Below are 22,195 nucleotides of genomic sequence, written 5' to 3' on the forward strand. Positions count from 1 at the left end.
TATACGTTCACTCACAAGCACAGGTTCCTGCGTGCAGGGCTGATGCCATCCATCTGACATCAGCAGGGTTCGAGTGGAGTCGAAGGTTTACACAACCTTGGGTGGGAAGTTTGCAGAGAGCCAGCCCCTTGAGGACCAGGGCTAACACTGTGGCAGTGGACTGTGGGCCAGAAAGATGGTCCCAGCTCATGGAAGCCAGCCTCAAGCTCAGGCTCTACGCTCAGGCACTGCAACCCCCCACCCCACACAGCCATTTACCCATGCAGTCTAAGGCACCAACACCTAAAAACATAGAACACCAGAGATCCGACCGATGCTCCCTTTTTACATGTGGAGAAACTGAGGCTCAGAGAGTGAAAGCATTTGGCCAAGAGTGCTCAGTGAAGTGTGAAGGCTGCCCGTCTGACTCAGGTCTGGGGGCTTCCCACCTTGCCACATACAGTTGTACCTTCACAGGTTCAGAGCTTCACCCACCCTGGTATGGGGCCAGGTGCACAAGCACACAGATGTATGCACTGCTGTCTCCCATCTCACAAGACCTGGGACTCAGGCTGATGTCTTCTCCCACTCTGACCCCTTGGACGATCTGCAGGAGATGTGTAGCTTGGGGAATGAGAGGCAGCAGCTACCTGAATGAAGCCACTGACACTGTCCCTCTTCATGACAGCTGCTCACCCTTCTTTTGACTGAAAAAGGTGAGGCACTGAGCGGCCCACCCAGGGCCCAGCAAAGCTCGTACCTCTAGAATTACAGGCTCTTGGAATTGTATAGAACACCAGGGCCTCTCTAGGGCAGCACTCCCACACCTGCCAGCATCCCAGTGCAGAGCCAAGAGCACAATCCTCTGAACTTTCTTGCCTGCTTGGCTTTATTTCCTCACTGTTTGCAGGAAGGGTTGGAGTCAGTGTCATTTCCAGCTCAACAGACTGGAGCTCCATGACCTTAAGTAGGCAGGTCCCCCAATCATCTCCTACCCTGTTCAATAAGACAGCCATATATGGCTATTTACATTAAACATAAAATTAAATTAAATGTCACGCTAGCCGCATTTCAATTGCTGGATAGTCACATGTGGCTGGTGGCCACTGCACTGGACAGAACAGATATAGGACATGTCCATCGTCGCAGAAGTTCCACTGCGCAGAGCTGGATTCTGCACAGCAATCAGGACAGGAAGCTTGTGGTTGAGAGGTTCCTGAATAGGTGAAAGGGTCAACGTGGGGAAATAGGCACTTTTCTGGGTGGTGCAGTGAGAGCTCTCCCACGCGGCCAGGTGACTAGTGAGGTCCCCATTGGCACACCCACCCCCAAAAAGCATCCCCCAAAGTCCCCTCGCCATCGGAAAAGGCCTCTTCCCACGGAGTCTCTTCCAGGAGTCCAGGGATTGGGGGCAGGAAGCTGGCGGACAGGTGGTCTAGCCTAAGCTGACCTCTTGGGAGCAGCGGAATCTCCACACTCCAGGACGCAGTGGGGGGCGGGAAGAGGCTTCCCCCGGCCCTGCCCCGGGTTACACAGGGAGAGCGGCCCCAGCCGAGGTGGGAAGGAGGAGGCCACTTCGCTGCCACGGAAGCGGGGGGAGTGAACCGGGGGCTACCGGGCCTGAGACCCGGGTGGGGGCGGGCCCACCCACCCCGGCCCCACCCGGGCCCCGCCCCCTGCGTCACGGCCTCTCCGGGGGCGTCACCCCGCCAGGCTCTCCAGGTAACTGTGGCCGCAGCCGCCCGCGGTGGCAGGCAGCGCACCCCCACCGGCCAGGGGGGCGGGGCGGGGTGGGGTGGGAGCGTTCCCGCGGCCCCCGCCCCGCGGCCCGTGATGTCACAATCGCGGCGGGCCCCGGCGTTCCCGGGTCGGCTTCGGCTTCGGGCGCCCGGCTGCGAGGCGGCGATTGAAGCGGGCCGCTGGCTCCTGAGTCATGGACTTCCCCTGGCCCCTCCTCTACCACTCCCACTCCCGCGCCGGGCCCCCCCGCGGGGGCTAGCGTCCGCGCGGCGGCTCCGAGGGGGTGGGGCTGCAGGGAATGGCTGTGCCCCCTTCGGCTCCCCTGCCGTGCTCGCCCTTTTACCTGAGGAGGCAGGCGCCTTGCCCGCAGTGCTCATGGGGCATGGAGGAGAAGGCTGCGGCCGGCGCGGGCTGCCGGGAACCGCCGGGCCCCCCGAGGGCCGCCGCCGTCCCGTGCTTCGGCATATCCGTGGACCAGGACGACATCCTCCCCGGCGCCCTGCGCCTCATCCGGGAGCTGCGGCCACATTGGAAGCCCCAGCAAGTTCGGACCAAGGTAGCAGAGCGGGCGCGGGGCAGGGGATGGGGCCCCGCCGGGGCTGGAACGGGGATGCGTGGACGTGTGTTCGTGCATCCTTCCGGGTGTCGGTCCCAGGGGTGCGCGGCTGCTGCCCAGAAGAGGGCTGAAATGGTGGTTTGCGTATGTATTTCTTTCTCCATCTATTTTGGTCCCTAAGCAAAGCTAGGCTCCCGCCTCCCTCGGCCCTCCACACACACCCCTCCTCCTGGGGCTCTCGGGCACGCGGGAGATCCACCTGCCCACTGTCAGCACGTTGTGCGTGCGGGCCCCACCCCCTGTCGGTGTGCGCCGGTGCCCCTCGCTGCCCAGAAGCAAGTAGCCATCCGGCTCTGAAACCTGCGGAGGCAGGAACTTTTAAGGGCACCCCCCACACTCACACACCCCATAGTGGGAGCAAAGCCTCCGGGCTCCGGGCTGTTCCTGCTGGTCCCAGGAGCCACCCTGAGGAATTCCAGCTAGCCCCGAGCCCTGAGCTGCGTGGAAAGCCTCACCATCGCCCCTAGCTCTGCCTCAGCTCCCCCTACACAGGGCACCTCCTCGCTCTGCTGGGCACATTGGCAGGGACACAGACGTGGGCAGAGGCTCCCCCTGAGGAGCCTCAGGCTGACTTCCCAGCAGACCTGCCTCCTCTGTAAAGAGTCTTCAGCTGTCCCATTCCCTCTGGGAGCTGCCTGTGGAGGATGCTGCCCTGAGTGGGCACCTGCAGCTTATGCTGGAGTGGTAGGAACTCCATGCTGGTGGGCCTTCTGGGTGGGGAAAGGTGCGGTTCAGGACCATGTGTGAAGGTTGACAGACCCCTTTTGGGGGAGGGGTGAGTGGGTAACATTTTCAAAATAAAAGACAACTTTAGTGTAAAACCATCAGGGCATCAAGCAGGCCTGAGGTTAATTCCAGCACTGGCCTAACATGATGTCTTCCAGTCCCTCCCCTCTCTGGTCCTCAGTGTCCCCACCTTTTATTACTTCGAATGTCCCTAAGATCCCTTCCAGCTCTCTCACACCGTGCCCCATAAATTCCATGGTTCATTCCTCCTTGTCACCCTACCCAGAGAACCTTCCCAGGATCTACTGTCTGTCTCTTCTGGCCCTAAGGAGCTCTGACCCCCTGGCCCTGGGGTGGGTGCCAACCTCAGTGCCCTCCTTTACCCCTGCCGCTGCGTGGGGCAAGGGGGACCGCAAGGAGCCCTCTGCCTGGCAGGTGGTGAGAGGCAAGTTGGGTCAGGCTGTACACGTCCTAGGCTGTACACTCCCCTCCGTCTGCCGCATCCTGGTCCATGGAGGTTTCTTTCAGGGCCCGATGGGAGAGTGAAAAGTGGAGGGGGGAGGTAAGTGGTGTGAAAATTCCTCCACCGCCAAATCCCATCCACTAGAGGCAGACCCAGGAGAAGCATGCCTGGGCTGAGCCCAAGCTGCCATTTTTTTCTTGAACTCTCTGGTCTACCTCAAGCATTGGGAGAGGGTGGAGGGTTAGGAGCAGTGCTGAGCTCTTTACTGAGTGAGAGGGCTAAAGGACGGGGGTTCTGTGCAATTGTGCTCAGCATTCAAACGAGCACCCTGTGCTGGAGCTGGGTCACCACGAGGCAAGAGCAGAGTCCCTGCCCCACACATCCCTCTCCCCCATGCCAGCGCTTCACTGATGGCATTACCAACAAGCTGGTGGCCTGCTACGTGGAGGAGGACATGCAGGACTGTGTGCTGGTCCGGGTGTACGGGGAGCGGACAGAGCTGCTGGTGGACCGGGAGAATGAGGTCAGGAACTTCCAGCTGCTGCGAGCACATGGCTGTGCCCCCAAACTCTACTGCACCTTCCAGAATGGGCTGTGCTACGAGTACATGAGGGGCATGGCCCTGGGGCCAGAGCACATCCGTGAGCCCCGGCTCTTCAGGTGAGGAGGGTGCCCAGTGTATCATTCATCTCCATGATTCCACAGGCCTTGGGCTTTGAAATCGTTGGCCAGCTTCCCTGGTGGAGTGGCGTCCATGAAAGAGACTCTTAAGATCTGTGAACTCCCTGAAATTGCATGAAAAATGTGTGTGTGTTTACGTGCCTTGCTCTGCAGAGAGGAGCTATAGTTCTGTGTAGATTTTCAGTGGGGTCTGCTAAAAGGATGTGTTCTTGGGGAGGCAAGTGAGAATTTTGGTGAACATGGGACCAAAGGGGGATCTGCTTCCTGGCCCATGCCTCAGTCCTCCACCCATCCCAAGTCTGACCTGGAAACATCTCGGAGCCTTGGAAGTGAAATCCCCAGAGTGCTCAGGGTTTCCTGTGCCTCCCCTCCTGCCGAGGGCTCAGGCATTCCTGGAAAATGGGCCTTATCCAGGGTGAGTGTGGTTGTACCAACCCAGAGAGATGCCTCCCCATCCCAGTCTGAGCTCCTTCTGGGCTTCCTGACAAGGTAGGAGCCCAGGTTTAGGGAACTGCTGAGGCTTCCTTCCAGAGGCTCACAAGGACCCATGGCCCCCAGGGAGCTGCTCCTATTAAATGCCTGGATGTGTAGGACCCAGGAACTGGACTTAACGTTTAAGCCCTGTAGATGCCACTGTTGGGGGTCTGGAAGGGGGAGAACCAAAGAAGAGCCCATATTATGCTCTCCTCTGACCATGCTGAGCAAGGATGTCCAGCAGGATCCTTCTTCCTCCCCACAATGCCACGCCCATGTGCAGGGCCCTCAGACCGTAGTGACGCTTGAGGCAAACTGAAATTTACCCCTGACACCGGGAACAACAGCATGGGGGTCTGCTTGAGACCCTTGGGATCTGTCCTGTCCCACCTAAGGGGAAGGAGCCTTTCAGATCTTGAAGGGAAACAGGAAAGCCCAGGCAGGGAGTAGACCAAGAAGCTTCTTAGCCGTCACCTGCTACCCAGCTGACCTCAAGCTAGTGCGCCTGGCCCTATTTGCAGGGAACCCCTAGCAGGCCCTCTAGGGACTTAGAAGAAGGAAATCTGAGAGCACTGCCTCCCGGGCTGGTTGAGCCTCAGGATATTCATGTGGAGTTGTATGTTGTAGCCGTGTGTGTGTGTATCTGGGGTGGGGGTGGGGGACATGCAGCCCTGTGCGAGGGTCTTCTCAGGCTCCAGGTGGTAGTTCAAAATGCACCCAGCTAGAGATGTGAGGTCAGAGCGGGGCCGGGGGAACTCTGTCCTGACTTCTCCCACAGTACCCCTCCCAGCTCTCCCTCAGTCTTGTGCAAAAAAGCTCAGATATTGTCAGGTCCTCACCACTCCCAGTCTCCCGCCACCTCTGGGAATCTGATGCTGTCACTCATTCTTTCATGGAAGAAAGGAAGATTGTCAGGAAGATTGAAGATGGATTTAGGTTTGATAATAAGAAGAACTTTACATTTGGGGGAGAGCCAGAAAGTGGGATAAGTATGGGAGGTAGACCCTTCCTTGATGATTTTCCCAGGATAGACCATTATCCTTCTGGGATGAAGGTGGATCTCTGAGGGAAAGGCAGGGAGGAAGAGGACCCTCACCTCCCAACCTCCGCCTCCTGCGAGGCTTTGCAGCACAAAAACGCTGACTGTTGAGGTTACTTTCATTGCTATTCCAGACAACAGCCCTATTGATATTCAAGGAAACACTCTGTTTAGGCTCTTTTCGGAATCTTCCTTTGGGTAGGGGAACCCCGGGTCTCAGGGGCTGCTCCCCTGCCTTGCCCAAGCCCTGGCGGGCTCCCTCCTGCCCCAGGGCCTCTCGCCTCTGAAAGCACAGCCTTCATCTCTCACCCACTCGGTCGCTGCCACGCCCCCTGCCCCCTCCACCCTCTAGGAGGTGGGAGCCTTGGGGGCTTCTGGAGGAGCCCCTAGTCTGCCCTGCTATCCTGTTGGGCGATGGCTGTCCCTTCCAAGGACCTGGCCAGGGGAGGGGGTGCCCCTGGAACAGCTCGGCAACAAGGTTTCAGACAGCCAATGCCTTTGTTGTCTTTCCCAGTGATTATTATTCGAGCAACAGGCAGAGGCGAAGGAAGCTTGAATGCTGGAGGCTTGGCAGCTGAGGGGGGGGTGGGGCTCCAGAAGGGAGAGCAGGCAGAGGACTGGGGGAGCCCAGCTGGGACACAGGGCCTCAGACGCTGGGGTCCTTATCAAGGCCTTCCCTCTCTGCCCAGTCAGTCCTCTATCCACCCCCGCCCTCTCCCAGCAACCTTCCCCAGCTCTGCTTTCTCCTCTCCCCACCGCCCCCTCCTTCTCTCCCGGGACCTTGGATAATGTCCACAGGAAAACTTGAAAATAGAACGCTGGTTTGTTTTGCGTCCTTGGCACCCAGCCGCCAGCATCAACTCCCTGCCGCAGAGGAAGGGGCTGCCCTGGGCCAGCCTGCTTCCCTCCCCACCTTGGCCAGACTGATAAGAGACAAGCGTTTCTTCCCTGCGTGGCATTACCACCCCCTGATTCCTCGGTGCCCTGCATTTACCTCCCCCTGAGGGTGTGGGTCTGAGTCCAAGGGGGCGGGGCTGGGGTGGGGGGTGGGAGGGGTTCCGCCTCCCTCTCCAGGTGACCCCTCTGTCCTCAGGGGTTGCTGTAGGCACTCAACCTTGAGGTGGGGCAGGGTCACTGACCCGTGGCCAACGGCCCACTGCTTTGCCCTTTCACTCCCCGAAGCTCCCCCGGCTCTGGTTCTGGAAGGGGAGCTGCTGAGCTGAAGGCCTTTATCTCATTTTCACGCCTTCTGCTGAGACCTTCCTTCTGCAGGACCAAGAGCTCCTAACAGATTTGTAATAGCCTACACTTGGCCCCAGTGGACCTTGCAGGGCCATTTCTTTATGCTCAGGAGTGGCTGAGCTGGGGAGGGCCTGCCCCACACTCATACTCTACTCTTCCTGTTTTCTGCTGTAGGCTAATTGCCTTAGAAATGGCAAAGATTCACACCATCCACGCCAACGGCAGCCTGCCCAAGCCCATCCTCTGGCACAAGATGCACAATTACTTCACCCTCGTGAAGAACGAGATCAACCCCAGGTACAAAGATCTGAGAGGGTTCAAGGCTACCACTGTCTCTGCTGCCTTAATATGACCTCCCTTCCCCAGCCCGCCCCGACAGAAGGTTTAGTGGCTTCAGTCCTGATTCCTGAGCCTCTGTCTCCAAGCAGAGTTGGGCTGATTGACGAAATCTCAGGAACTTGTTTCCGCAGTTTTATACCTATGAGCTTCTTTCTTTTTTTTTTTAGAATTTTAAAAATTTATTTATTTATTTATTTTACATCTTTATTGGAGTATAAATGCTTTACAATGGTGTGTTAGTTTCTGCTTTATAACAAAGTGAATCAGTTATACATATACATATGTTCCCATATCTCTTCCCTCTTGCGTCTCCCTCCCTCCCACCCTCCCTATCTATGTGCTTATTTCTCCTTCAGTTTTCTGGTTGTGGCGGGGAATAGGGTCAGCATCTCCCCATTTCACCTGAAGGATACTGAGCTCAGAGACTAAGCTTTGCCCAGTGTCACAGGACTTGTCAGAGGCAGGGCTTCTGTTTCCACACAGGGCCCTTTCTACCTGAGCTGGCTTCTGAGCAATGAGAAGGGAGGGACCGACCTTCTTGCGAATGGGGTGGGGCTGAGTTCAGAGTCAGTCAGAAGAACTCAGCTCATCAGCTGACAAGCCCTTGGACTTCAAGATTCCTGCTACTTGCCTGGGCACCTCTTGTCCCCACATGGCTCTGGGGCCCCGGTTCCTCACCTTGTTCAAACTGACAGCTCGCTGCTTTCTCACTGCTCTTCCCGGGGAGGGGCGCACCCTACCCATCCTGACATTGCCTTTCCCCAGGTAAGACGCAGTTCCCTGGACCTATCCTTATGCTCTCACCGGCAACCTGAGAGTCCTTCTGGCCTTCAGATGCCTGACTCCCCAGCATACCCTTGAGTGCTGAGAAAAGGATGGTGGCATGGAGAAAAGATCGAGGTCGTCATCCCTGCCCCCTGCAAAAAAGGCCATAGTGGGTCTCTGATCCCTCCATGTTCCCCACTGGGGCTGAACATCATTCTTCTCCAAATGTTCGTGGGAGCAGGGCACAGAAGAGGTTTGGAGGAAGGGTATCTCCTTCTCCCTCTAAGATGGTAATAATTAACCATCCCGATCGTGTGTCTCTGTCACATGCATGCACACATGACTTTATCTAGATCCTCCCTGTCAGAGATTATTAAGCACCGCTTTGGGACTACTTGTCTAGGACGTTCAGATGGCACTGACCTTCTATGTCAGATGGCTCTGGGACAAGGACTGCTTTCCCCCTTAGGACTAGAACAGCACATGGAGAGCAAGACCCTCTGATCATCCAGCCCACCACTTTCGTTTGACAGATGGAAAAACTGAGGCCCAGAGGAAGGATGGGACTTGCCCAAGGTTATACTGATATGTGGCAATTCAAGGACTAGAGTCCAGGCCTAATGCTCGGGCATGACCCTTGTTACTGCAGCTTCTTCTGACTGTACTGTCACTGTGTAGCCTCGGGGGGTGACCTTGTTAGGAGGGGAGTGTGCCCTGAGGAAGAGCTGGCCAACTTCCTTTTCTCTTGTCTCACCTTTGACCTTAGGCAAATCAGTTTGCTTAAATTGAGCCTCTTGAGGGGATGATGCCTGCCCTAAACTGTCTAACCTGCCACAAGCAGGGCAGCGATGAGCAATCGCTCGGATGGGGTGAAGCACTTGAGCTCCAGTCGTTGCCTAATAACCCTGATTTAGTCAGTCCTTCATTTCACAAACACTGATTGATTGGGATTTAAAACAACAAAAAACTTGAAGGTGACAGGGGCCCTGCCCTCAAGGAGCTTAGAAACCGTCCGTGTAAATAGGACCTGGCTCTGCAGTGTGTGTGACGTATGCAGGGGTGGGAGCGCCAGGGAAAGTCTTCTTGGCAGAGGTAGTATGGCAGAGGTGAAAAGGGAGGCCTCCGGCTGGAGGAGGCAGCACGAGCACAGCTTGCTTGTGGATGCTGAGTAGGTGAGGGCCTGGCTGGAGCAGATCTTTTTTTTTTTTTTTTAATTTTTTTTTAAGATGTTGGGGTAGGAGTTTATTAATTAATTAATTTTTTTTTTTTTTTGCTGTGTTGGGTCTTCATTTCTGTGCGAGGGCTTTCTCTAGTTGTGGCAAGCGGAGACCACTTTTCATCGCGGTGCGCGGGCCTCTCACTATCGCGGCCTCTCGTTGCAGAGCGCAGGCTCCAGACGCGCAGGCTCAGTAGTTGTGGCTCACGGGCCCAGTTGCTCCGCGGCATGTGGGATCCTCCCAGACCAGGGCTCGAACCCGTGTCCCCTGCATCAGCAGGCAAATTCTCAACCACTGCGCCACCAGGGAAGCCCTGGAGCAGATCTTCAGGAGGGATTGGGGATGGGTCGTGGGAGATGGGGCTGCAGAGGTGAGTTGGAGCTAGACTGTGAGGGACCTTCAGTGCCAGGTTAAGGAGCCCAGATTAATTTATCAGGCAGTGGAGAGTCAGTGTGAAGGTGTTGGAGCCAGGGGTTCATTGTAAAGGACAGATTTGGGTGGGAGCTGGGGGCTTCGAGGCAGGGAGGCCAGCTGGGAGAGTCTTGTAATTCAGTGGGCAACATCTAGGACTAGGGTTCCCAAATTGGAGCATGAGATTCCCCTGGGTGCTTGCTAAGTACAGATTCCGAGCCTAACCCTGGAGATTGATTGGGAGGTCTTGCATTAGACCCTAGGAATCTGCCTTTTGACCAGCTCTCCAGGTGATTCTGAGGCAGGTGATCAAGGAACCATGCTCTGAGGAACGTTGCCCTAGGGAAGCTTCATGGAGGGATGGAGAATAGGGGGATGAGTCAGGTCTTGTGGAAACAGATTTGATAGTCTTGGTGTTGGGTGGGACATGGGGGAACCCAGCCTGGCTGGGGAAGGTGGGGTTGATAACTGCTTAAGGTTAGGCATCAAGAAGAGCTTTGGATGGGTTGATTGGTATGAGGGCAAAGGTGATGAGTCAGGGGCTTCCCTGGTGGCGCAGTGGTTGAGAGTCCGCCTGCCGATGCAGGGGACACGGGTTCGTGCCCTGGTCCGGCAGGATCCCACATGCCGCAGAGCGGCTGGGCCCGTGAGCCATGGCCACTGAGCCTGCGCGTCCGGAGCCTGTGCTCCGCAAAGGGAGAGGCCACAACAGTGAGAGGCCCACGTACCGCAAAAAAAAAAAAAAAAAAAAAAAAAAAACGTGATGAGTCAGTAAGTTTGAACACTTAGAAAGTCCTTTCCCTGTGGGGAGAAGATACTTCCTCCCCCTCCCCCGCCCGGATCCTGAATGCTGAGTGGACACTTGCCAGGCAGCAGTCCCTTCAGGGGAACCCCCAGGCTTCCCTGAGGAGGGCCCCCAGCCCCTTCACCCCCTCCTACTCCTCTGAGGGACAGAGCTGTTCTGCCTGGGATGTGGAAGTTTCTGTGATGCAGTGGTGGGTATACTCTGCCATCCCCACAGCCTTGAGAGAGTCGAGTGATGTCAGGGCTGAAGGTAGCAAAGCTGGTGACGTTTCAAGCGCTCAGGGGAGGGAAGCAGGGCTGCACAGGGAGGTAGAAGGCCTGGACTGTTCGCACAGTAAGCAGCTGTGTGGCCTTGGAGTGGGTAGGGTAGGGGTCAGACAGAGGTCAGGGCCTGGGCAGCAGGCATCTTGGATGTCAAAGACATGTTTTTCAGGCTAAGACCTGGGCAAACCAAAGGAAGCCTCCTAATTCTTATCTTTGGATGGTCTCAGTCCAAGGGGGAAAAAAAAGAATCTTAAAGGAAAAGGTAGCTTCTTAAGAAGAGCCCGGATTAAAATGTATCTTATGCAGACCTGTCAACACAGATAAATTCCAGTGAGGGTGAGGGGAGGCCTCCCCCATCCCACCCCTAATAGACCCCTAGACTCAGAGTGGCCTGTGCAGAGCCCCTGAGGGGCACTGAGGCCCCCTCAGTTCAGAGGCTCAGCTTGATTTTGGATCCTTGGATAGGCTGAGGACTGCTTTCCTTAGGTGAGGGAGTAGAGTATCCAGCTGTGTAAGACGCATCTGGAGGCGGGAGGAAGTCTCTGCCCTCCCCTGAGCCTCAGATGCCCCATGGGGTTAGACGGGAGACCTGAGATCCCCTTTAGCGTTGACCTTCTCAGAGCCTGGAGGGAGCCTGCGGCTCATCCGTGTCCAGGGGAACATGGGGATGCCTTAGTCGCTGACTACTCTTCCCTGTATTCTGGCTTCTGGGCTGCGTGAGGGGCAATGGGGCATCCTGGGGGAGGGTCAGAGAGGACATGTCTCATTCACATCCTCCTGCGTGTACCCTCACTGCCCTGGACAAGAAAGCAAACAGGAGTCATGTGAATGGAGATAAAACCCCGGAACCACCAATGGGTGGAGGGGAGGAGGCTAGGGTTTTAAGGGTTCTGCTAACTATTTGGTTTTTCAGTATACACAGAACTGTGCTTCCTGGGAGCAAAGTTCAGAGCATCGGAGCACAGTGCACCCTCACCAACTTCCCCATGACCTCTGAGAACATCATTGACTGACCTGTTCATTCATTCCTCAACATGTACTTTTAGCAAAAATGCCTGCCGTGGGCCACAGGATGGGGTGGGCTGAGGGACAGGTGGCCTTCATGCATCTTTGTTCCTACACAAGCAGGGGGCCGGGGCAGGGAAACACACCCATAGTTCAAGGGGGAAGAGGTGAGTTACTGAGCCGCAGCAGAGCAAGTGCTTTTCAATTGAAAGGCCCTCGTATCCCCTTGGCCTTGTAGGAGTGGGCCCAAGAAGCAGGTTTTTTTGCTTTCTTCTGTAGACCTGAGTGGTCTCGCTGTGCGATGGGAAGCTAGTCTATATGATCTCTAGTTCTTTCCAACCATGACGCCAGCCACCAGAGCAGGAGGGAGACTCACAGCAACGTCCCTCTGTCTCCTCTAGAGGGTGTCATTGCTGCCGCCACTCCCAGGGCACTGCCATTCTTCCACTGGAGGAGCTCTGGGGTCTTATTTTAGAGAGCTTCACCTTCCCCTAGGAATTGTTTCGAGCATCCCAAGAGCAGGTCTGTTTGCATCCCTCCCCTGCTGCCCTTGTTCTTTCTGGAATAATTGAGTTTGGGCATTCACTCTCCCTCCCCTGACACCTCCTCGTGCCCCCATCCTTATTTCCCTCTCCCTTTCACGAAGTATCAGGACACTGTCCGGTCAGGGACTTTTACGCTTTGCAAAATGCTTTTATGCCCATGTTTTAATCAGCTTCTTAGAATAACCACAGGAAGTCAGAAGGACAGGAAAGGTGAGTGCCATTTTACAAGTGACAAAAGTGGGGGTCTGAAAGGTCAGCCGTTTGTCCAAGGTCCCTCTGCAATAAGAGGTAGTGATGGGGCCAGAGCCCAGGGCTTTTGAGACCAAGCATGTGCCTGTCTGCTATCAGCCCTCCCTCCACCGGCCACCTTTCTTGCCACTGTCCAGCCTTTCTGCAGATGTCCCTAAGGTCGAGGTGTTGGAACGGGAGCTGGCCTGGCTGAAGGAGCACCTGCCTCAGTTGGACTCCCCTGTGGTGTTTTGCCACAATGACCTGCTCTGCAAGAACATCATCTACGACAGCACCAAAGGTACAGCTTCCCTGGCCCTGGCCAGGCAGCAGCAGGGCTCGGGCTGCTTGATCAGCTGGCGTTGGGGTCCTACTCCTCAGCCTGGTACTTGGACAAGCAAAGTGAGACCTTCTGGTGTAGGTCTCAAGTTAATTTGTAGGAGAGAAATGAAAAAGAAACAAATTCCTACTTAGAAAAATCTTTGCCAAGAAAGAACTCAAAATCATGGTTTGTGGAGCCATTCCCCTGACAACGAGGACGTCTTGGCTGCCCTGTGCCTTCCCTGTGTTCCTGATGATAGCTTCACCCCCATGGAGTACTTGGCTTTATTTTCTGGTCCTCAGCCATGCTGAGGACAAATGTCTTTAGTTGGGGAGAGTCTGAGGACCCAGCTCTGTGAGAGGGACAGCCGGAGCTGGGGAAAGGGCAGACAGACAGATGGAAAGATGGAAGGAAGCAACTTAGAAGAAAGTTGCCACTGAGAAGTTGGGTGAGGCTGGGTTGCTGCAGAGGCCAGTGAGAGTCAGTGGGTGCATTCCTGAGGTCTGTGAAAGCTTGACCAAGCCCTATATCCAGATCTGGGGCCAACCCTCACTGCCTTTCCTCTACCTCACAGGTCATGTACGGTTCATTGACTATGAATATGCCGGCTATAACTACCAAGCTTTTGACATTGGCAACCATTTCAATGAGTTTGCAGGTGAGAAGGGCATTACTCTTTGGCCTATATCCTCCTTGTGATGGAGGGCCAGGTCCAGGGGAAGGGTTGGAGGGGGTTCTGTGCATGGGGAATGGAGGCTGGACACCCCTGTCCTCAAGATATCACAGCTTGAGGGAGGGGCCAGTTACAGCCTGCCTTGAGAAAGCACCAGGTCTCATGGGCAGGGGGGTGGGGTGGGGGGCCGGGGCAGACCCACATGCACAGAGCAAGCCCCTGCTGGCTCATGTGGCACTTTGGTACAAATTAGGGAAACGTGCCCTCTGTAGGATCCCTGAGGACATTCGGCTTGGCATGTGAATTCTAAAGAGACCCCGTCCTTCCTCTAGGCAGACACAGCCCACGGCAGCTGGCCCAGCTCAGCTTGATGTCAGCCTCCACTCACCCCCTGTCCAAGCTCCTTTATGCCCAGTCAACCCGTGCAGTCGTACATAGGGGCCCTGCAGGCAGATAAGGGGCAGAACGAGTTGCAAGTAGCTATTTGCCTGGTGACCTGATGAGATTAATCATGGTGCAACTAGTTAACAGTGTGCACTTTGCAACTTGACTCCCCTACTTCACATCCTGGCTTCATTGCTTACTAGCTGCATGACGCTTGGGGCAGGTTACTTACCTTCTCTGTGCCTCTGTAAAATGGAGATGATAATAGTGCCTACTTCATAGTATTGATAGGCGATACACACACACCAGTGTGGCATATACTAAGCTCCACGTTGGTATTTGCTGCTGATGTCAGGCAGGGGAGCTTTTCTGCCTCCGAGGGAGGCTACAGTAGCCATGGAACAGGTTGGATTTGGGGTGTGTCCTGGAAGAGGTTGGATTTGGGGTGTGTCCTGGCATATGCCGTCCTTCCATAAAGGTAGGTGTGTACAATAGAATCATTTGTGTAAAGGAAGCAGGGCAAGTTTTTCCAGCTCAAGGGCTTAATTGTTAAACAATTCGATGGGGCTAAAGAGGCAACTGGTGGATGGAGGTGGACACTGGGGCTGGAGGGACATCCCCAGGCTAGCAGTGCGGGGTGCTCAGCGTGATGTGGCCAGTCCGTATGGCTTAGGATAGGTGAGGCATGCCCAGGCCAACTGTAGAGCCGGCACCTGGGCCAGCCTGAGGCACTCCCCAGGCCAATACAGGCCAATCCTGCCCCTTCTGGAACCCCAGGTGACCAGGGCTGTCAAGCACTGCTTGTACCTGAAGGTATGACTCCCCAGGGTGGCCACCAGCTGCATCTAGGCACCCAAGGGGCAGATGGGGCCTCAGCTGGGCAGAGCAGCTGAGCTGTGGGTGTGGCCTGGAGCAGAGGCTGGCACCCGCATGGCACTGGGCCTGTGATTGCTCAGCTGACAGACCCACTGGCCTTTCCAAAAGGGATAATTTTTAAGCATTTTAAGTCCTTCTCGCCCAGCGCTTGGAGCAAAGTCCAGCTGGAATTTCTCCAAGGGGGCAGACTGCATCCTGCTTCCAAGTTGAGAATGAAGGAGGAGGAACCTAGCATGGGGGGAGGAGGAGGGCAGTAGAGGAGAGAGGTATCTCCTGTGTTCTCAGGAGCAGGGAGACCCAGTGCTGGGAGCTAAGAACCAGCCTCTAGTAACTGGCTGTGTGGCCTTGAACAGCTTTCTTCTACCTGGGCCTTAGTGTCTACATCTGTGCCAGGACGTTCTTCTCCAGCCATACTCTTGGGGGCCCAGAAGTCTGAGTGTGTTTCTCCAGGGATATAAGGGAAGCTTGGGAAAGATAGGAAGAAAAGAAGAGGGAGGAAGAGACCAGACAAGATGGCCCAGTCCTGGTCCTGTCTTTAATAAACTGTTTCTTTCTGTACCAGCTCTGAATCTAGGCTCTCTGCCATCATGCCCAAGATGTGGCTGGTGCGTACTGGGCTGGCAGTCTAAGGACTCAAGGAAGGGTGGGACTAGAGGGAGTCCAGGCCATTTAGCTTAGGGGTTCCAAGCCTGGCTGTGTTTCCGAATCACCTGGAGAGTTGGACATGGGTGGGTGCCTGGCAATCTGTATTTTCGCCAAGCACTCCAGGCGATGTTTTTAGGTTAACCAGCTCAACACTGGTTCAGGAAGCAGTATTTGAGGTGCATTACGTCCAGCCCTTGCTTTACAAATGAGATTTTGGCCAGTGAAAGGAAAGGGCTTGCCCGAAGTTAACTGGAGGTTAGCGTCAGATCTAAGACAGCTAGGCTCCCGATTCGGGGCTCTGACCCAGCGCCTCCGGTGTGCCGTGGTTTTGTGTAGGGCTCAGGGATACAGTGGTGCTGTCTTAGGGCTTCCCCATCACTTCCAGGACTGTGCCTTGCCCCTCAACGAGTCTGCCTGTCTCTGTGCTTTCCTCCAGCTCAGCCCACTGAAAGCAGTGCCCCCAGCTGGGATGGGGGTCGACCCTCCACACATTAGAGTTTGGTGGTCAAAGAAGCTGCGTTCTTTGCACAGCCCCACAGGACACAGGAGATGGAGGTTTTGAGGGGATCAGGGAACACCTACTGAGCTGGAGGAGACCCCCAGGTGGGCCCGTCTCCCAGCAACTTCTGTGCGGCTGCCTCCCCATCAGGTGTGAATGAGGTCGATTACTGCTGGTACCCAGCGCGGGAGACCCAGCTGCAGTGGCTGCGCTACTACCTGCAGGCACAGAAGGGGATGGCTGTGACCCCCAGGGAGGTGGAGAGGCTCTATGTGCAAGTCAACAAGTTTGCCCTGGTGAGTGCTTGTGACTGGAAGGGGTGGGGGAAGGAGAGCTGGGAGGAGGGACTCAGGGCCCACCCCCAGCTCCTACCTTCTCACAGCCTTGTGGTGGAGGAGGAAGCAGAGCCCAGGGTCAGGGGTGAGGTCCTGGGGGAGTCCCATCATATGCTCCTGAACCCCAGCCTAGAGGGGGACTCTGGGAAGAGCCATCTTGGGCATCCTCTTAATACTGACACCCTATTCCCTGCTTTCCTCCCATTCCATCAAGTCCAGGTTCTCTCCTTCCTAGAGAACTACTTCCAAGAAAGAGCCCAGCTTCCTATTTTAGCAATCTCTCATTTGCACAAGTTCTTTCTAGTGTCTAACCTTAGCCTTTCATGCCACAGTTAAATACATCCCTTAAGTTTTGTGTTGGTTTTTTTTTTTTTTTTCGTCTTTGGAGAAGATAGAGAATGTCAGTTCTAATCCTCCTTGTTAACTGTCTCCACTGACTCACTCAGAACTCAGTGTAAGCCTTTCCCATCAGGCTCTTTCTTCTCAAATTACTGTGCTGTCAGTTCTTGATTTTGAGTGCTAATTATCCAAGGTACATGGTTCATGCCAGGTCTCCACGGAATGCACCAAGGGGATTGCTAACTAGTCTTACTAATGTCAGCCATGCATAAGCGAGAAGACAAGTCAGCTGCCCTGAATTTCACAATATATCAGAGAACTTAAATAAAATCTTTAATTACCTGTAATTTTAAATTGCCTATTCTATTTTCCTCATTGGTATAAAACTGATTCTTATCAGGTTCTTCCTTTTTTAAAAAAAATTTATTGAAGCATATGATTTACAATGTTATGTTAATTTCTGCTGTACAACCAAGTGATTCTTTTTCAGGTTCTTCCTCTTAACTGTTCCACCTATGCCTTCATCTTGCTAAATTTTTAGTAACCATTCCCACTTGCTAATTGATCTCTGCCCCTTTTAAGTCGTGAAAAGGGAATAAAATGGGGGGAGGTGCTATAGAGCCAACCCTAGAGTGAGCAGGACTTGGGGTGGGGCAGGAGAGCCACAGGAGTGGGAGCCCTGGCCGGGGGTCGCTGGAGCAGCAGGAACCACGGCGCTCTAGCTTCTTGAGCCTAGGGTGGTCTGGGCCCTGGGGGGGTTCTGGCTCTGGGGAGGCAGTTGAACCCTTGGTCAGCAGCCCGGCTCATGTCTACACTCACTGTCTGACCTCACCCACCTTGCGATAGAAGAGAGGGTAAGGGGTGAAAGAAGTCCCTTTAGAGGTCTTCCAGTGACTGGACCTCTGATGCCCATGTGGCCAGGGCACTGCAGACGGGGTGCCACCCCCTCCACTGGCAAGCAGGCCTGAGCTCTGCCTTAGGGATTTCTCTTGTCCTGGATACCTTGGGCTTGAAGATTCTCCTGGGTAGGGGAGCGGCCAGGGCTGGAGTTCAGGTTTGGCTTAGGCTGGGGAACAAGCTGAGAGTCTGCTTAAGCCTGAGGGCAGTAGAACCTACTCTGCTTGCCTTTTTCTAGGAGTGGAGTCCCCAGATACCATCCAGTGACTTGACCTCTAGAATATCCCCCACCTGTGCTGGGGAAACCCCACTGTGTCTCTGCCAGCGTCTTAGTTCTGTGTCTTCCACAGTGCCTGTGTCCCTCCAGCTATGGGGGTCCATGACAGGTTTGGGGGGCTCACTACACTGATCTTCTCTGATGTGTTTTCAGGCGTCTCACTTCTTCTGGGCACTCTGGGCCCTCATCCAGAGCCAGTTCTCCACCATCGACTTTAATTTCCTCAGGTGAGTGCAGGGAGCAAGTTGAAAGTCAGTGGCGGGGTGGGGGGTGCGTGGAGGAAAGGAAGAGCCTTGAACCCAGTACGTGGGGGTAAAGGACACCCCAAAGAGAATGTCCAGGTCCATTCCTCTGCCCTGCTCACCATCCCCATTCCAGCCAGCCCATGCGAGGCGGGTCACTGCTCCAGGGATGCCTGGGGAAGCACGTGTGCCCAGAATCCCTCTCTGGAAGTGGTCAGAAACCCTTGCACCCCGCCGCCTGCTATCTGCTTCACTGCCCGGCTCTTCTGCCAGGGCTCTTCCCCACAGAGCCCGGTGCTGAAGGGAACTGCTGGAAATTAGTCTGAAAGATCACGAGTCCAAACCCCATTTTACAGCAGAGGGGCCAGAGTTCCAGAGGGGTGGGTGACCGGCTGAGGTCCCTTGGTGGTTCAGCTGACTGTGCTGCCTCCCTGCATGGGGTATCAGACCCAACTGCTCCTTTAGTGGCCCCTAGTGATATACTAGGGGCTGTACCGAGACTGTACTTGAGTATTGACTACTTAGAAACTGGGCACTTGCTGTGTGGGGGAGATAAGAGTCCAGTTTTACAGAACGAAAAAGTCCTGGAGATCTGTTGCTCAACAAGGTGAACGTACTGACCACACTGAGCTGTAAAGGCTCAACAGACAAACCAATATGTTTGGGGAGGGGTTACTCCAGTCTAATCTAAGAAGAAAAATAAAATTATAGTGGAAGTGAAAACAAAACAAAACAAAAAAACCCAGCCTGGGCTAGGGTCCATTTGCCCAGACCTAGATGGGCTGAGCTGGTGAGAAACTTTCCTCATGGTGTGAGTGCCCCCAGAAGGGCTCACCTGGCTGCCCTTCTCACCCTCAGTTCCCTTTCCTGTCTTCTGGCAGGTATGCAGTGATCCGATTCAACCAGTATTTCAAGGTGAAGCCTCAAGTGTCGGCCTTGGAGATGCCAAAGTGACCAGCGTTCCCAACCCTCCCCTCCCATCTGCCTGGCCAGACCTGTTCTCCAGGGCTCCATTCTGCTCTGGGGTCTTCACCTTTGGACAAGGTGGGCGAGGGGACAGGTGGCTGTCCCAGGAGAAGGCTCTGCCCGTCGCCAGCCCCCAGTGATGCTTCTGGTGACCATTCTTGGTTGGAGGGGCTGATAGGCCCCAGCTCTGGGGGTCCTCTTCACCTTGCCAGACTGGGTGGTGGGGAGTGCCTGCAGCCTGCCAGGGCTCAGACCGCAACCGCCCTGGAAAGGCTGGCATTCCCAGCCCCGGGCCATCCTGGCATCTGGGCTGCCTTAGACGTGTCTTTGACCTTCCTGGCTTGGGGAAGGGGGAAGGTGGGAGGGCTCCTTTCTACCTCCAGGGCCCTGAGCCTCCAGCCTGTTTCCCCCTGCATGCCCCATGTGGGAGGTGCTGAGCCCAAACCAGCATCCTGCCAACTCTGACAGATGGATGTACATATCTTGGGGGGGGGGGCCTAGAATTGGGTTTGATGGCTCCCCCAGCAGCCGCCTCATCTGAGATTACTCCCTTTCTCCAAACCATATCCAATCAAATAACCCCATCCCAAACCTCAGCCTGACGACGTGTGCTCTCCTCCAGTGCCCTTTCTGCTCCAGGCTTGTGTTCTGTACCTCTGCCTCCTGCTGGGAGGGAAGGCAAGGGAATGGGCCACCAAAGCCTGGCTCTGCTTCATGCTGTGGCTTGGCCAGAGGGGACAGAGCCAGGAGTGGGGTGGCTGGACCATAGCCAGCAGGCTCCTGCCTTGTTCCCTCCCTTGCCCTCCAGGCCCTCACTTCCAAGGAACAGTCTCTCCATGTCCACCTTCTGTCCTGAAGTTGACCCACGGTCTCCACACTGGGGAATGACTAGTGGGAGTCTGAGGGCAGGGGCCAGGGACCACCGGGGCTTGCCAGCCTGCAGGAGCCTGGGTGGGGTCGGTCGTGAAGGTGCTGAAGGAGCTGTTGCCCCGACTCTCAATGGCCTCCACCTCCTTTCTGCCCTCACAACCTCTCAGGCCTTTCTGGCTCTGGCCTATAAAATTTTTCATTTGTAAATTATCATGGTTTTCTGCATTAAAACGGCCATTTATGGACCACTCTGTGTCTGAGTGCCACTGGTAGGATTTGACTCAGATGGTGTGACTAGTTCTCCTGCGGTGGGGGGTGGCAGGGCACTCCAGTCCCTCTTCTCTGGGGTCCCTTTGGGCTGCACACTTTGCACCACACCCTCCATTTACCTGGCTCACAAGGCCTGGGGTCCTGATTTGGGGTAGACCTGGGCAGAGCTGGTGGTCTCACAGCTCCTCTGCTTTTGACCATCTTAGAATAAGTTGACCCTGAGAGGACACAGCCTCGAGGGAACTAGACTGTGGATTCCAAGAACTTGGCCTATCCAGGTGATGGACCAGTAAGACTCCAAATCCAAGTGCTCCAAAGGACTTCTTCCTTTGTCCTCACTGGCCCCAAGTAGTTGAGTTGAGCAGAAGGTTGCTGTGCCTGAGAGCAGGCAAGGGTGATTTCCGGACCCAATATGTCACTTTCTCAGAAAGCCAGAGGGAGGGAGAACGGAAGCTCCAAGGTGAGTGGGGCACCCTCCCAGCTTCCCAGGCTGCACTCCCAGGGCCCCCAGAAGGCGCCTCGTTCCCTTATTGGTAGCAACCGCAGCAGCAGCAGGTGCCTTCCAGGTGGACCCTGCCTGTTTGGCTTTTGCCTACAAAAGTACCAGCGTGCCATGGCAGCCACTGGAGCTGAGCCGGCACTGGCAGCTGGGGCCTTGTTCAAGGTCATGGTGATCCAGGGTGGCCAGGCCCCTGACGAGTAGCAGTATCGCATCTAGGAAGGGCGCTAGTGGAGGACACGGCTGAAAGATCTTCCCCGGCATAGGGAGGGTGCCAGGGCTGGGCAGGTAGGGCCTCTGAAGGTCATCTGTGGGGTCGGGTGGTCATGCGCACCACCTTCCTGAGGACTGTATGGCAGTGCCCACGCTCCTTGTTCCTCTCAGATCCACCTCTGGAGCTGAGGGCAGAAAACCACTGTGAAGGCAGCTTCGTTTCCAGCCTCCTGGGGCCTTGATGTCACAGCACTGAGATGGTGGTACAGCGGTGAGCAGGGCCCCCCAGGTATCATCTTGTGCCCCTATAGCCCGGCCACCACCAGCACCAAAGGAATTAACCTGCAGGCACCATCCCACTACCGCCTTTAAGAAAGTATCCTCATTCCTCCAATTCTCCAGGGGAATGGGCAGGTGGGGGCAGGGGAGTTTAGGCACACCCCTCCCGCACAAAGCCTGGAGGCCCACCGTCTCGCCTTTCACTGCCACCCCGCCCCCCTGCCCACCGGGCTCGGCACCAGGCCTTGGAGACTCAAGGGTGGCCTTGACTCCACTCCCTCAGGCCACTTCTTGACACTTAGCAGGCTCTCCAGGCAAAGCACTCCTGGACTCTTCATCTCTGCTGGGCTCTCACCCCTAACCTCCGGAGAGGCACAGAGAGGGCAGAGAACAAGCTCGTGCCCCACCCTTCCCAGTAATGGTAATGTCCAGGACGCTCTGTTCCTGGCCTTTTAACCCATCTGACCCCATCCTGCCTCTCTGGGGGCCAGGGGGGTGGGGCTCCAGGGCACCAACCACAGGTTCCCGGGCAGAGCTTTTCCCACCCCAGGAGGATGCAGGGCACGTGACTCTCTCTCAGCAGCTGGAATGAGGACAGGACAAGGGTTGCTGGAGGGAGTAGGAGGTGGGCAGTAGTGGCCTCAGGCTCTCCTGAGGCCACAGAGGACCTGGGAATAGGGAAGTGAGAGGAACTCAGGACTGGCAGGGGGTGAGGGCGAGCCTGGCCAGGAGTGTCCTGACCAGACTGCCCAGATTTGGTTTGGAACATAGTGAGGGGTGGTGGTGGGGACTGGAGGGTTGCGGAGATGGACAGGGAAGTTGAAATGAGCAACTCTCCCCTGTGACCACTAGGGGGCAGGCGCCACAGTCAGCCAAGCTCCTCTTCGCAAAGAGCACCTTCATCTTTTCCGCAAGGGGCCCAAGAGGCTGGGCTCTGCTGCTTGCCACTGCCCTGCCGGTGACCTGGGGTGGGGAGGGCAAAGAAAAGGAAACTCAAAGCTCTGGGAGGCTGGGCTGGGAGAAACCAGCAAAGGCTAGCAGCCAGGATCCTCCCTAGATCAAAAGATCGGG

At 55.7% G+C, this 22,195-nt stretch overlaps 1 protein-coding gene across 1 annotated transcript; it reads left to right on the forward strand.

The window, feature by feature from the left end:
* The first annotated feature begins 1,707 nt into the window (after positions 1 to 1,707).
* ETNK2 (ethanolamine kinase 2) lies at positions 1,708 to 20,108 on the forward strand. Its single transcript, XM_059996264.1, has 8 exons — positions 1,708 to 2,275; positions 3,925 to 4,184; positions 7,135 to 7,257; positions 12,697 to 12,839; positions 13,435 to 13,518; positions 16,088 to 16,233; positions 17,939 to 18,012; positions 18,909 to 20,108. The coding sequence occupies exons 1-8, from the start codon at positions 2,018 to 2,020 to the stop codon at positions 18,979 to 18,981; spliced, it is 1,161 nt and encodes a 386-aa protein (XP_059852247.1). The 5' UTR covers positions 1,708 to 2,017; the 3' UTR covers positions 18,982 to 20,108.
* The last annotated feature ends 2,087 nt before the right edge of the window (positions 20,109 to 22,195 follow it).

Source organism: Delphinus delphis, chromosome 1 (assembly GCF_949987515.2).
Source record: "Delphinus delphis chromosome 1, mDelDel1.2, whole genome shotgun sequence".
In the NCBI taxonomy this organism is placed as follows: domain Eukaryota; kingdom Metazoa; phylum Chordata; class Mammalia; order Artiodactyla; family Delphinidae; genus Delphinus; species Delphinus delphis.

What these genes read in the sequence shown, in the direction of transcription:
- ETNK2 (XM_059996264.1), top strand. Translation starts at nt 2,018, where the DNA reads ATGGCTGTGCCCCCTTCGGCTCCCCTGCCGTGCTCGCCCTTTTACCTG. An exon ending in AAGAACGAGATCAACCCCAG is followed by an intron (nt 7,258 to 12,696) that starts GTACAAAGATCT and finishes GCCACTGTCCAG; the next exon opens with CCTTTCTGCAGATGTCCCTA. An exon ending in CCATTTCAATGAGTTTGCAG is followed by an intron (nt 13,519 to 16,087) that starts GTGAGAAGGGCA and finishes CCTCCCCATCAG; the next exon opens with GTGTGAATGAGGTCGATTAC.